The sequence below is a fragment of the Populus alba genome, chromosome 18 (genome assembly GCF_005239225.2).
Source record: "Populus alba chromosome 18, ASM523922v2, whole genome shotgun sequence".
Classification (NCBI taxonomy): Eukaryota; Viridiplantae; Streptophyta; class Magnoliopsida; order Malpighiales; family Salicaceae; genus Populus; species Populus alba.
In genome coordinates this window covers 13351880-13366843 of record NC_133301.1, presented here as the reverse complement: position 1 = coordinate 13366843, position 14964 = coordinate 13351880, and the positions used below count along the sequence as shown (strand labels likewise).

The window sequence follows — 14964 nt, the reverse complement described above, 5'->3', positions numbered from 1 at the left end:
AAGATTAGGTCCATCTCTTTATTTTTATTAAAGAAGAACGCTACAATTAAAAGATAAATAGATTTTCAAATAACTTTATATGTCAAAATTAGATATATCCCTCTGATTTTAAGAAAGATAAATTACGTACGTAAAGGTTAAACAATTCATAAAATTTCAATGTAATGAAGTTTAATTCTTTATCATAAACAGTGATTGCGTGTAATTAATCTCTTATCATAGGCATTGAATCCACTTGCCTAATAATTAATGGGAGTGCCTTTTTATACAACCAATGGTGAGCTTTTATGGAGTTGTCTAATGTTTGATTCTGAAATAATAATGAAACTGTTTAAGATAAATCCTTTGGAAATGAATCTTTAACATAACTTTTCATCATCTATTTCCTTTTAATAGAAAGGAAAAAACATTGTTGCCAAGCCCATTAATAACATTGGATTAACTTTAAACCTAACTCGGGTCAATTTTATGTGTTTGATATTATTAAAAGTAAGTTTTTTTTAAAATAATATATTAAAATAATTTTATTCCTACATCATATAGCTCTTTTTTTCTAGTGTAATTTCCTTTGTGTTTATATGGTTCGGCAGGAATCCGGTCTTGTTTCTGGGTTGACGCCCATTCAACGGCGAGAAAACTCGCTGAGTGATTATATTTCTTTCTAAAATAATGTTTTGTATATATATAAAATATCAAATCATTAAAATCAATTAATGTCATTAAAAAAAGTTAAAAACCACAAAAACACCCTTTCTCAAAGGGTGTGCATTTCTATCCCCTGTCCACTTCAAATATTTTATCCTGATGGCACAGGACGACTTCATCAATGCACCATGCATGTGGAGATATCTTTTGTTTACGCATTGCACTCATTCTTTATTATGAGGCCTTTCTATCACTATCATCTGACGCAAAAACACATCCTCAGCGCTTAAACCTTCCAGGTTCTTATCGCAGAGGTGTGAGTCATACCGTACTTCATATTGATATTTAACCCAATTGAAATCTCTTGTTGGGGGTAATAGTCTCACCTGACCTTGCCTCCGGCGGGTCACCAAAGAGGCATGTCGAAGGGCCTGTAAGATGAGAATTATTGCAATACGGCGAGAAAGCATTGCAGAGCCTGCCATTTTCGTGACGCAATGTCTAATGAGTTCACACCACAAAGTGGGGTGTGAGTGAATCTATATCATCACTTGATATAGGGTTCCACACTGTTTACATGAGTAGGTGCTCATGCAAAACCGGGCTTGTCTAATATTTCATCTGAATAAGACACCATCTTCGATTCTTAAGATATCACTGTACTGGAGCCTGTATAATCTTTTTTACCTAGTTCCTGCTGTCCTGTGGTTTCCACCGAGCTCAGCTATTTGATGGATTAAAATAATCCGAGGTCCAACTTTTGCTCACATGTTACACTCTTAATAACTTAACAATCAATTTTAAAGGGACCCGTATGTTGTGTAGGGCAAATGATGGGAGCTAGGAACCCAACTTCAGTTCTACAAAGATGTCATATGCTAGACAAATGCATATGCTGCAATCTGCCAAGATATAGTCTCTGGCGTATGATAAAGAAAGGAAGACTATCAAAAGAAAAAACAAGACCGATTTCTTTTAAACGTTTGTAAGACAAGACACTGGACTCAATCCAGTAGAAAAGCACACTTGTTTCCTTGAAACCTAACTAACCAGCATGAGTGACATGACTATGAACATTTACAAAGAACACATCAAAATCAAGATTACAAATCATAGCGGCAAACAAACAATGTATAATTGCTGAATACTTGACAAATGAATAACATATACCATCTCCTGTTGCCTGTCAGTCTAAAAAGTGGGGAGGCATTTGAGTGGAGGCAGAAATTAACAAAAAGGCAAACCTTAGCAGCTTCATCTTATCCCCGTCAGTGTAAACAAACGGAAGAATCTGTTTCTGCTAATATCATGCAATACAATCCCATTACTACAGCAGCTACACCTCTGATGTTTCTAAAAATACATGGCTGAAACTGAATTTTAAGGAGAAGATACCTGCATAACATGCAACAATGGTTATCTTAAGCAAAAAGGCATCTAACCTCTGGATGAACGAAAGAAACAAATTAATTAAGGAGACTGAAATATGAAGTGGTGAGTGGTAAGAGGTAAGCATGCACTAATCAGAAGTGGGAGAGATAACGCAAAGCCTATCACTGGTCCGACAAGAGTGCATAACACTAAAATCCCAAACAAGAAATCACATTGAATTCTTGAAAGCCATTTTCATCAAGTCAAAGGATATTGTCCCTTCCTGAGATCGAACTATTTAACAAATTAAAGCAGTGACCACATAGAGCTGCTTGTGAAATGGTTGCTAGCAGAGATTTAAAAACGGAGAAAAGGTCACTCTATCAATTATTAGACAGCAGCTGCTATATGAAATTTGCACATAACATATGGTAGCTGGCAGCCAAGGTATCACAGAAATTTTTCCATGGTATGCAAAAGAACTTGATTAACGAGAGTGTTTTTGGCATGCATGTACATACCTTAGCAAGAAGTCATCTATTCATAGTAAAGTTTTGATGGATGCAACTCATAAAATCTCCAAGGCAAGATAAATATCGGAAACACGACGTCGAAGTAATGGTTCTAGCCGGAATGTGGGAACCCCATTCCGCCACGTCTTAGCTTCATGCATCTCCTTCCATGCCTGTACTATCTCGTCAATTCTAAATCCTAAACCTGCAATGGTGAATTTTAAGCAGATATATTTGTTAGCATCTCAGAGATAATTCTTAAACAAAATTTCTAATGAGTAATCAAAAGCTATACCTTCCAGTGCATTATCGTTTGAAACATGATTCTTTATCATAACAGCTATATCTGTGGGGGAAGCTCCAGCAAGATGAAACTTCTCGATTGCAACTTCCAAGCATTCTTGCCAGACTGGTAGGCCTAATTTGAATTCCATAATTGACCGCTCATATAGTATGGTGCCCCAAAGGAGGTTAATCTGGGACCTCATGTTCCTAGCCTGCTCAGTAGCATCTTCTGAGAACACATCTTTAAATAGCTTGTCTGACCCAGTTTTCTGAGACTGGGGTTTAACCTTCGCTATGTTGGAAATGTTCAGGTGTTGAGCCTCAAATTCTTCCCACATTACCATGCCCTTTTCCATGTTGTCCTCGGCCATGTTATAAAGTTGGACAACCTCTTCAGAAGGCCATGTTTCCATGTCAACATTGTTTCCAATTGCATAGTACCAGGAAAGTTTTGCCCGTTCAAACTGCTGCTGCGCTTGAGCTAGAAGACCTTCATAGAAGTCTGGTTTGATTCTTAGTGCTTCTTCATATCTCTTCCCTGCTTTTATATATTCTTTTTGCGCCCAATCATATGATTTTCTAATCTCTTTAAGTATTGATTCTCTTGAAGCTTCTTCAGTGAAGCCGAGCCTCTTCCTTGCCCTGGACATGTGAATGTTTCCCCAGTTGAACAGTGCCAAAGCTGCCATCTCTTGAAACTTGCTTGCTGCTGTGTTGAAAAGGTCTTGCGCTTCTTCACTAGTAACTGTCTCCTCCATAGCATCTGAATACACCTTCATACCGAGTTCATGAAGACCCAAATAAGAATCAGAATCGAACCCCACATGGTTCTTGAACAGCTTGGCAAACTCTACTATCCATTCATCAAAGCAATATGATCTGTTTTCAGACAGCTTGCCATTTTCCATGTTCCCATTCTCAGAGGCAAGCTTTTGTTTGATATCCAGTTTGTGCACCTCCTCCAGCGTAAGTCTATCAAAGGATGGGTCTTTCTTAGGATTGGCTTCGACCAGATACAGCTTGATAGAAACCTGGGTTTCTGCTGATGCTTCTACCCACCTTAATTCTTCATCAGAGGTTATTGTAACCAAATCACCTTCATGGTCCCTGTATTTGATAAGAATCTCTTCTGAGCCTGGAAACCGATCAGCAATAACTTCCCTAAGTTGCAGGAGGTTGCAATTAATAGGCAACTGAGCCCATCTTATGTCCTCCCCAAAAACCAATTTTACAGACTTCTTAGGTTCTTCCGTTTTTCCCTTCAGTTTTTCCTCCACCACCACCTTATCCTCGGCTTTCTTCCCCTCGAGTTGGCTATCAACTCTACTGTATTCAATTTCTTTCCCAGCATTCTGTCCCTCAACTTCATGCTCAACCATCTTTTGCTCAGTTTCACCTGCAGTCTTCTTTTCCTCTACTTTTTTGCCCTTCTTCTTCTTTGTCTTCTGTTTCGCTAGTTTGGATGAAGCAACAGGGGGTTCAACATATTCTGGAGGCAGTTCAATTACTGTATCGTTCACCCTTAGCCCCTTCTGCTCAATTGTCTTTTTCACCCTTTCTGAAATCTCTGATGCCATGAAATTATTTGGCTCCATTTTCAAAACCGTACTGACATCTCTCATAGCCAAATCCAGCCTATTCAAAGCCTCATAACACCTTGCTCTCTTCAACAGTGCCTTACTATACTTTGGTGTGACCTCTAACGACAAATTACACTCATGAATTGCCCTGGGATATTCACTCAGACCCATCTGCATATAACATGCGGCCATATTACTCCGAAGATAGGATACATCTATATGATTCCTCGGAAGCAACTTGATGGCCTTTTCGTACTTCAAGATGGCTCCTTCATGGTCTCTCTTCTGAAACAACTTGTTCCCTTCCTCCTTCAATTCTTGTGACATGGAAATGAAGACTGCAGTGTCCTTATCCAGCGCCTTAGGGCTATAATTCCCAACCTTAGGTTGCTTCATATCATTCTCACTTGATTGTCTTCCTACCTGTTTCTTATTCTTTCCGTTCTCCTTCGCCATTGGGAATCCGACAATCCAAGAACTACAACTCTATATCAACTAACTATATTATGATTATCCAAGCTAAAACCTCAAAATCCACAACAATCTAATCAAACAGTTCACAAACTAACAACCGAACTCAACTACAAGATAAATAACTGAAACCCAACAACCACTTCTGTGTGAAAGCTTTAAAATTGCAGGAACAAGATAGGCTAGAACTTCAAAAGCATTAGGTAAACAGATCTTCACAACTCAAATGAAGAATATACTAAAATACACAGACCACAGACACAGGCAAATCAAAACCAAGCTCTAATACAGCAGGCCCCACAAACCAAATTCAAACTTTTCCTCCAAAATGGTGCCAATTCCCACAAAAAAAAAACTTCAAAAATCTAAATTTCTCCCTTGAAATGGGCTCTTCTCTTTTTAAGCACACAATGACTTCAAAACCAGAAAACCAAACAACACGAAAGGAAAAGTAATAAACTTTGTCTATCCCTCCAAATCAGGACAAATTCTTTCTCCTCCAGATAACAAACAAATCCCAATTCAGAGAGACGCAAAACAAAATCTTAAAAAGAAAAGAAACCTTCTTTCAGCTAAAGATTGCAACTTGATACTTTGCTTGAACAAAAAGAAATTAAGACTTATCTGGGAAATGAATTCTTGAAATTAGAAGGCTTGTAATGGAGATTTTTTTTCCTTTTCTCAGGAAAATGCAAAGAGTAGGTTGAAGGAACAAGAGAGCTCGCACGCTTGTGATAAAAAAACGAAAAATGGAAAGAAAACCGACCAAATTCTTGTACTTTTATAATGTGTAAGACTTTCACAAGCTTAACGTAAACGCCACAAAAAAAGCTGATAAAACAATGTTTTTGTCTCACGTATTTTTATTTTCTTTCAAATATTTTGAAGCTTTCGATTTTTTTTTTTTTTTTAGTTTTATGGCTTACACACACACACACACACACAAAAATGGTAAGGCCCATGATTACGTAAATTCCAAGTATCTTGGGGACGTTTGATGAGAAGTGTAGGGCAAAGATTTGATTTGACTAGTTGCCATATAAAAATGGGTTGTCTTTTTCTTGAATCCAAATCCTTTATCTTATTTAATAATTAATAATTAATTAGGAACATCTTAAATAAAATCTTACATGCTAAGCAAGATCATTAAATAGCAGACCTCGATTTCAAGCATGTGAAATCCTATAGCTTAATTAATTAATTAATCAAATAAATAGGGACATCTTAAATAAAATCTTAAATGCTAAATAAAGTCATTAAATAGGAGGCCTCGATTTCAAAGCAAGTGACTTTTGCTGGCAAACGATTATTATTAGCTGTGTTTTAGTTACAAAGGATTGGATTGTGTTAGTTATTTAAAATGGGAGTGGACAGGGTAATTTCACTTGTAATTGAATTTTTTTTATTATTTGTGCACGACATGAGATAAAAAATAATTTGTTTCATATATATATATATATATTATAAAAAAAATAGTTATATCTTATCAAGAAATATTTTATGTAACTTAAAAAATATCTAATAACATTCTTATCATTTTTTTATAGGATCATAAATTTTATTTTTTTATATCTATTTTTTAAAAAAAGTATTTCTATCTAATTTTGTCCCTTCCCTAATCATACCTTTTATTAGATTATATACAATCATTTCATCATCATTTCAAAATAAAATAATGTTTGTAAATAAATAAAAACAAAGATTTTCAACTATCTCAACAACTAAGTTTTATTTGTTTTTGCATTTAAAAGTGTTTTTTTTTAAATAATTTTATTTATTTTTTTATTTATTTTAAATTAATATTTTTTTAGTATGTTTAAATCATTTTGATACGCTGATTTTAAAAATAATTTTTTAAAAATAAAAAATATATTATTTTAATTTATTTTTAAATAAAAATACTTTAAAAAATAACTGTAAGTACATTTTTAAACAGGCTCAAGTATATAAATAATCATTATCTCATATGAGTATCATTTTTGTAACCATATTGGATGCATGATCAATGTTGTATGAATATTATTTATTATTGTTTTACTTAAAGCTATTACAATTAATTAAAAATATTTTGCAAAACCTTTTTTTCCTTTTTTTAATCCCTTTAAAAGAAAAATCTACAAGTTATGTAAGCTCTGACTCTCCACATGCTCTCTGTAAATTCTTTTCTTTCATTATATGTTCTTTTTTATCAAAAGAAAAAGGTTTCTGCTAATAATAATAATTAAAAAAAGAAAAAAGGAATTTAATGAGGCCTTTCCTCGTCACACCATGTGTACAACATGCATTGCCTTTTTGGTTATTATTGTGGCAAAAACCATGAGTGGACGACATGCTGCTCCACCTTTTGTCTTCCTCTTTCTCTCACGTGTGTCCCTCTCATGCAATCCAAAGCAAGACAAGGTCTCCGTGGTACCTAAATAAACGACTGCCAATCACAGAACAAAGAAGAAGAAAAGAAGTCAAGCAACTTTTATTATTATCTAAAAAGACATGAAACTTCAGTAAATAACTATTAATTATCAAAAACTTCTGTTAGAGTATTCCTAAGTAATGCTAAAATTTAATTAGTTGCGCTGTTATGACACAATCATGAAAAAAAAAAGTTTCAATAACCATACCTAACAATATAACTTCTACAATTTATTTCAGTACGCAACCTTCATAAATTGTTTTAACAGTTGTACTATTAATCAATTAAATTGTGTTGCTAAAAAAACGTAACAATCAAGCTATGTTATTTTTGTTATTTCTTCTGGTTCAACTAACTTATAAATTATTTTTATTAATTATAATTTTTGTTTTTAGATATTTTTTAAAATGTATTTGCTCTAAGAAAATATTAAATTAATTTTTAAAATATTTTTTAATGATTTTAATATATTGATATCAAATAAAAAAAATATCTAAATATATATTTTTTTAAAATAATTTTAAAAAATATCATAACACAACCATTTGCTACGATAAAACCGGCAACAGCAGAAACCTTGTTAAGCAAGACAATCTGTTTTTTGTTTTGGCAAAGCCCTCATTTTTTTTTATATACTGTTTGGGAGTATTGTGAAAATTATTTTTTAAAATATTTTTTATTTAAAATATTATTTTTTTTTAAAAAAATTATTTTTAATATTAAAATACTAAAACAATTTAAAAATACTAAATAGATAACTTAAAATAAAAAATAAATAAATTTTAATTAAAAAAAAAAACAAGTTTATCGCAGCTCCAGATTCCGTGTCTAGAAACGAATGGAGGCGTGACAAAACAAACACACGTCACCGCTCGTCAACTCCTTGACCCTTCTTTATTCCCTTCGGTTTCTTCGTAATTTCTTGGTTTTGAGGGTAACAAACAAACACGACTCACCGCTCCTCCATTAAAATAAGGCGAGGACTGGTCGGTGTATAGAGGTGTTGAAATTTCAAGTTAATTTCCGTCTACACCCCTCCACAATAGAAAATGAAAAATCCCTGCACCAACAAATCGAGAAACACGCGTCAAAAAATATAACAAAACCTTTGTTTATTTATTTTTTAAAAATTGAGGTTTAAATTCAAGATTTTTAAAGGAAGAAAGACATTATTTGACCAAATAAACCAAACAGTTAAAGGCAATACGTTTTTTTTTTTTTGTTAATCCTTTCCTTTTATTTTCTCGCCCCAAATTCTCCTTAAGTCAATTCAATTTGGTCATAGATTTAAGTCTTTATTTTTGTTTTGTTTGGTTTCAATTTTTTTTTTTTTAACTTCCTTAAATTCCGTCTGGCCTGATAAATGATTTGATAGGAAAGTATAATAAGAGAAAAGACATGTTGCCCAAATATATTGCTTGATGGGAATTATGTTCATTTCTGTTGTAAATTTTATAGATTAATTTAAGTTAATTAAAATTGAATATAATATTAAATATTTTTTAAATTTTATTTTAAATTTTTTTATAACTTTTCAATCTAATTGTAATTTTAATTCAGCTCAAGACCAATTAAGACTCAATCAAGTCCAACTAAAAAGAAATTAAAGAAAAAAAAAAATAAATGTTTAATTAAGTTAACTCATTGTAGTTGTGTTTAGGTTATAAATTTCACTTCATAATCCATATCAATAAAACATGTTATCATCTTTTTATTTTACTCATTGTTTTTTGTAATTTAGTTCTTTGAAAGCATGTTATCTTGCATTTAAGTTAGGGTTATTACAAGGGTTAAAACAATTACGATGTGAAATATTTTTTAAAAACCAGATTGTCATTGAATTGGCAACTAGTTCGCCGTTGGTCCATTGAGTCATTGTATATAAAACACCTCAGCAAAAAAAGAAAAAACAAAAAAAAAAAAATGGGAGATACAATATATCACTATCCCGGAGGATAAAGTAGTTGGCGAATGGATTTGTTTTAATAATACTAATAATAAAAAAAAAAGAAAAAAAAAGAAGAAGAACCAAGCACCTCAACAAGTAAAAAATCAGAATCAATTATCACTTATTCTTGATATTTTAACAAAAACTAATTTGTTAGTCCTTGTTATTTAAAATATTATGTATTTAAATCCATTTATAAATCTTTTATCTCATAAATTTCAGTGTTTTCTAGTTTATTAATTTTTTTTTCCTTTTTTGAAAAAAAGAAAGAAGAAAGAAAAGAAAGAAAAGTAGGTAAAATGGAAAAAAATGATTAGAAAAGATAGTAATTTTGAAAAAAATATTTATTAAAAAAATATTTATTTAGGATGATCAGTACTAATCAAGAGAGTGTTTAATTATATATATAAATAAAGGTCTGATTAATTAATGTTTTTTGATGAACTTTGTTGACTAAATTATAATTATAATAACAATAACGCAGGAAATTGTGAAATTTTTTATATGATGATTGTAACTCCAATCAAACAGTAGGGCCCAAATTCGATCTTAAAGCCTAATCATCACAAGCCTGGACTAGATGTGTTTATCCAGCCCACTATTTGTTACGTGGCGAATCTTCATTGGCCAATCAATTCAGCCACAAGAACACATGATTCAGACTCACAAAGGAACGCTACCTCTTCCTCTTCAATTCTTAACGCAAAACCCAAAATCTGCAATTTTTTTGGAAGTTCTTAGATTATTAATTATAAAAGTTCAATAAAAGTAAAATAAACCAGAAGGAGTAGAAAGATGAGATTTTTGTGGTTAATTGTGGTGTTATACACTGTATGCAACCATGTTTTAGCTGATCAGATCTTCCCTGGTCATGTAGGTAAAAAGATTGCTACTTTGACTGTAAATTCGATTGCTTTGTAAACATAAGATTAATGTGTCTTTGAGATTTTATTGTTTTTGACATGGGTTTATCTTGTTTCGCTATGATTTCTCAATTTTTGAAGAACTTGGTTTCTTAGGATTAATTAATTATTAATGTGTTTCATGGAATGTTTTTGTCGTTTCGTGCAATGTTTTTTCAACAAAGATTTTTTATGTTTTGTGTGGAGAACATTGGAGTGCCTTTAAGTGGTTAGAAGGTAATTTTTTGGACAAAATTCAGAGGGAAAGGGTGTTAATGATAGTTTGTAATACGCTGTGGTCCTGAATCGGCTTGGCCTTTTATTGTTTAGTTGTTTTATATCAAAGCATGAAGTAGTTTACTGGTTATGAATGAAGCTTTGAAAGGAATGAAAATACGGATAACTAAATGGGGGGTTGTAATTCAGCCATTACTGTTGCTGGCAGTTGTCACGGCACTATTTAAGAATTTAGAGGTTTCAAGTCCTGTTTTGATATGTTCAGTAGGTTACAAGGGTGTTTTTGTGTTTTGCATGTTAAGCAAGTTAGTTAAATTAATGTTGTTGAGTTATATCCTTCTTCTGTTTGTGTATTTCTAAATCTGCTATGTTAACTTTCTGCTAATTAACAGGTGCTACATTTCGCAGTTCTCGTGAACCTAAATATCAGATCGAATTTCATTCAGAAGACTCTCCTTTTCTTCCTGTAAGTAAGCGTAGGGTTTTTGGCTTTTATTTCCTTTCTGTGCTACATATATCTTTGTATCATGTTAGTCTGTTCATTGTCTTTGTCATCAGGTAGATTGCATGTCCATGTTTCAAAAATGCACCTTTTAACACTGTTATCATCACATGCTCTTTGATCAGTTAAAATGAGAAAATGATGGGAACCTGGGACTTGGGGCCAGTAAATTTGTGACTTGAAAAGAGAAAAACTGTCTTGGCTAGGATCTGGAAGATGAATGTTTCTCAAAAAGTTTGCATGCAAAGGAGGGTTGGTATTATTTGATAGTCAAGAGAGTTTCCTTGTTCATTTTCTGCAGCAGATGGGTATTGAGGGACTGAACAGTGACTGTATGACATTGCAAATGCTTAACTCTGTTGTAATTTTAAATAGCTTCAGATTCTCTATTTTTAAAGTTAGTTTTTAAGTTTCAGACTCCAACTGATATAACAATAAGTTTTTTTCTCTTTTAGTTTCTCTACATCCCATGGAGCCTGTGAGTTTCTTTGGTGTGAAGAATGTTCATGCAACAACCTAATGACCATTCTTTGGTTTTCTATGTGATAACCTTAAATCATTTTCCCTTTTAGTTCTCTCTGTGTTTGGAATTTGTTTCTGTAACTTGTACATATAAAAAAAATGATTTGTTTTTTTAATCCGACAACTTTGCAGGATGATGACCAGGACTCAATAGTTATACCCAACAAAAATGGTGAGAATTATTTATGCTTCTTGCCTAAGGTGGAGAAAGCCAAGAGTGAAAAACCAATTACTCAGCTAAATATAAGCAGCATGATTGTGGAAACTGAGGAACGGGTTAAATTGAAGACACCAGATGAGCTGCTTGAAGTACTGAAAGGCTCATGCCTTGTCAGAGTCAGTATCTGTCACTAAAAACTTTTTGGACATGTCATACTAAATAATGCGTTTCTGTTTGTTGATCAAAATTGCTTCCAGTTGTGCTTTTTTTGTTTTCTGATATCTGGTCTTTTTGAATAAATTTGCATCAATCGCAAGTCATTTCTCTTACACTGCTGTATCTTTGATGCAGCAAGAGGGTTGGTGGTCTTATGAGTTATGCTATCAGAATAAAATAAGGCAATTCCATGTGGAGGATGAAAAGGAAAAGGTTGTGACCTGGGCATGTATGAGTTATTCTTATCTTTGATTTTTTAATTTCTTTTGTTTTGCCTTTGGTTTTGATATTTCCTTGCTTTGTAACTGGAAGCATGCTGATGGATTAATTTCTTGAAGTTTTGGTGGATAGGATGTCCTATACGGATATCCTTTTGGGCTTGTCATAGTAAGAGCAATAATGCCAGGCAGTTGCTACTATTATTATTATATTGGAAAACTTAGTTTATTTTCCAAATTTTGGAATGATTAGGACATTTGACAGCAGTAATTTCAGCATGTATGAGTTATTCTTATCTTTGATTTTTTAATTTCTTTTGTTTTGCCTTTGGTTTTGATATTTCCTTGCTTTGTAACTGGAAGCATGCTGGTGGCTTAATTTTTTGAAGTTTTGGTGGATAGGATGTCCTATACGAATATCCTTTTGGGCTTGTCGTAGTAAGAGCAATAGTGCCAGCCAGTTGCTACTACTATTATTATTATATTGGAAAATTTAGCTTATTTTCCAAATTTTGGAATGATTAGGACATTTGACAGCAGTAATTTCAGCTTCCCTTTGTACATTGCACAGCTGCAACTTGCATGTTATTGCCTTCATGATGCATATATTTCCCATTACAGGCTGTCCAAGAATTTATCTTGGGTGTATATGATGAAGAAGCCACGGCTGCATTCAACCAGAATCTTTCTGACATTTCTACATTGAAGGATCCTCGCTCAAAAGATGCATCTCAAAGGTAAAATACCAACCCATGCAAAGAGTGTGAGGTAAACTCTGCTTGTGGGCAAAGTAAAGCGAATAGAAGGTGGTAGCCATCATATTTCTATTGTTTGTGTTTGAGTAGGTATCATGCTCATCAGTATACAAATGATATGTGATCTTACAAATGAGCCACGAGAAACTGAGGTACGGTGGAGAAGTTACTTTTTTTGCAGCCTCTCTCTCTCTCTCTCTCTCTCATGTGGTGTCTGTGTTTTCTTTATGTGCAGGTGAGATTCGTATGCTCAGGGCCCGGAGCTATGATTAGTTCTATCATTGAGCTATCCACTTGCAAGTATGCTCTTACAGTGCAGTCTCCAATGCTTTGCAAGCACCCGTAAGTCTCTCTTCCTCTCTGAGGTGAAAACCATTGCTGCTAGAGATCAGATTTGATAAAATATTGCAACCTTTAAATTGCTTATGGATCAAAGACAAAGGAATAAAATATACAATAGTATTTTATCTTCAGCAATCCTGCTCAATCTTTTGTGGTAAAAGTGCCTTGCTTCATTTTAAGGCTTGATTGATCAACACAATTTGTCTCAAGTTTTAGACTCAATTTGACAGTCCAGGGCGCAATGAAATGCCAATCTTCTTGTTATGGTGAAAAATCATCTCTAAGGTGCCTTGCATCGCTTGTTTAAACTTTAAACAAAGTTGTTATTTGAATAAGGTACATGTTACTACTACCACAAAATTGGGCTTTCTTTTCTTCCGATATTTTTTCTTCAAGACTGCTTCTCATATCCATGTGCTGTTTATTGCAAAATGAAGGTAAAAAATCTTTAAGAATGATAGATGGTGAATTTACAGTTATTATGCTCCTTGGAGAACGACACAGTGAAATGAAAAATATTATTGTTGTACAAAGCAATAACATATCGTTATACAATCTGTTTGTACTTGTATCTTGTGTGAAAATGCTTGTTTTATCTGTTGAGTTGCTGGTATGGACTTGTTTTGTATTTAGTTCGTGTTAATATAGCTTCAAATGGACTCTCAAGTTTCTATGGAAACATGCCATTTTATCCAACCGAATCTGTAATGCTTGCTTACATGCATCATGCGTTGCATCCACTTTTGACTTCGCAGATTGTTCCAAGAAGAGAGACCAGTGTGGCACACCATTAATTGCAACCTTCTTCCCAAGGATTACAAAGAAGCTAAGCCAGATGAAGTCGAAACCCGAAGATGAGCAGATTTTTATGGTGTCTGACGTTGAATCATCTAATTATGATTCAGATGAATAAGCGACGCATTGCAGAGGGACCTTTGTCAATATGGATCAAATTGAACAAGCTAACAAATTGTGTTCTTCGTGTTTTATATGGCTCTTTCTTCACAAGTGCAACAAATGGTCAATCACTGTCTTGCCATTGACCCAGCGAGTTGCTTTTCCTAGACCCTCTCTTCTTAGAAAGCAGACAACAAACAGTGTTAAGACAGTTTTAATGGAACTTTGGATAACTCCAGGTTGATGAAACTGATCAGAAAATACATGTAAATTTTACGGAACAAGACATTCCTTGATGCTCCAAAATTTTCTTCCATTTCTTTCGATGCATTCCACTAATTTGTTGCTTTCCAACTTGCCGATTTTTGCTTCGTGATGGAAAGCAAAGGTGAGAACATTTGGAGAACTTAGTTTGGACCTGTAATATTTGGGACGCACAGAATTCAATTAAAATGTTATTACAATTTCTTTTGATTCCCATTTCTCAATATTACTAAAATATATTTTGTATTTTAAGATTGGTGGCGTATGTAGATGTATACTAGATGACTGAACGTGTCATGTTGTTGCGGGGAGGAATTTTTTTTATATTATTATTAAATTTAATCTAGTGAGTTAAATTTAATTTTTTTTTTTACTTCAACTTTTTAAACCCGGTTTCTTTTTGTTTTGAAAACATTTTTAAAAAAAATTAATTTTTTTTTATCTTTAAATTAATATTTTTTTGTATTTTTATATTATTTTGAATGTGTTGATATAAAAAAATCAAGTTTTAAATACTAGTTGTCTTGACTTTAACCTAAAAAAATTGAAGATCAATTCAAAATCAATCATATATTAAAAAATAAATTTTAAAAAAATAATTATTATTAGTTTTTAATAAAAAATCCAATGCTAGAGATTAAAAAAAAGAAGTCAAATTAGACACACGAACTGTCTAGGGCTTATCTATATATATATATAAAAGAGACGAATCCTTGTGTCGTCTATC

At 33.0% G+C, this 14964-nt stretch overlaps 1 protein-coding gene and 1 pseudogene across 1 annotated transcript; one reads left to right on the top strand and one right to left on the bottom strand.

The window, feature by feature from the left end:
- Positions 1-1592: 1592 nt before the first annotated feature.
- Positions 1593-5698, bottom strand: LOC118034281 (protein PHOX1). The gene is made up of 3 exons (XM_035039522.2): positions 2824-5698; positions 2538-2733; positions 1593-2040 (listed from the first exon to the last, which is right to left on the bottom strand). Exons 1-2 carry the CDS (start codon positions 4847-4849, stop codon positions 2585-2587), a joined length of 2175 nt encoding a protein of 724 aa, XP_034895413.1. The 5' UTR covers positions 4850-5698; the 3' UTR covers positions 1593-2040; positions 2538-2584.
- A 4152-nt stretch (positions 5699-9850) lies between these two features.
- On the top strand, positions 9851-14297 carry LOC118034283 (protein OS-9 homolog; annotated as a pseudogene).
- The last annotated feature ends 667 nt before the right edge of the window (positions 14298-14964 follow it).

Coding starts and splice junctions, on each gene's coding strand:
- LOC118034281 (XM_035039522.2), bottom strand. CDS start 4,849: ATGGCGAAGGAGAACGGAAAGAATAAGAAACAGGTAGGAAGACAATCA. Junction 2,734..2,823: donor AAACGATAATGCACTGGAAG/GTATAGCTTTTG, acceptor TCACCATTGCAG/GTTTAGGATTTAGAATTGAC.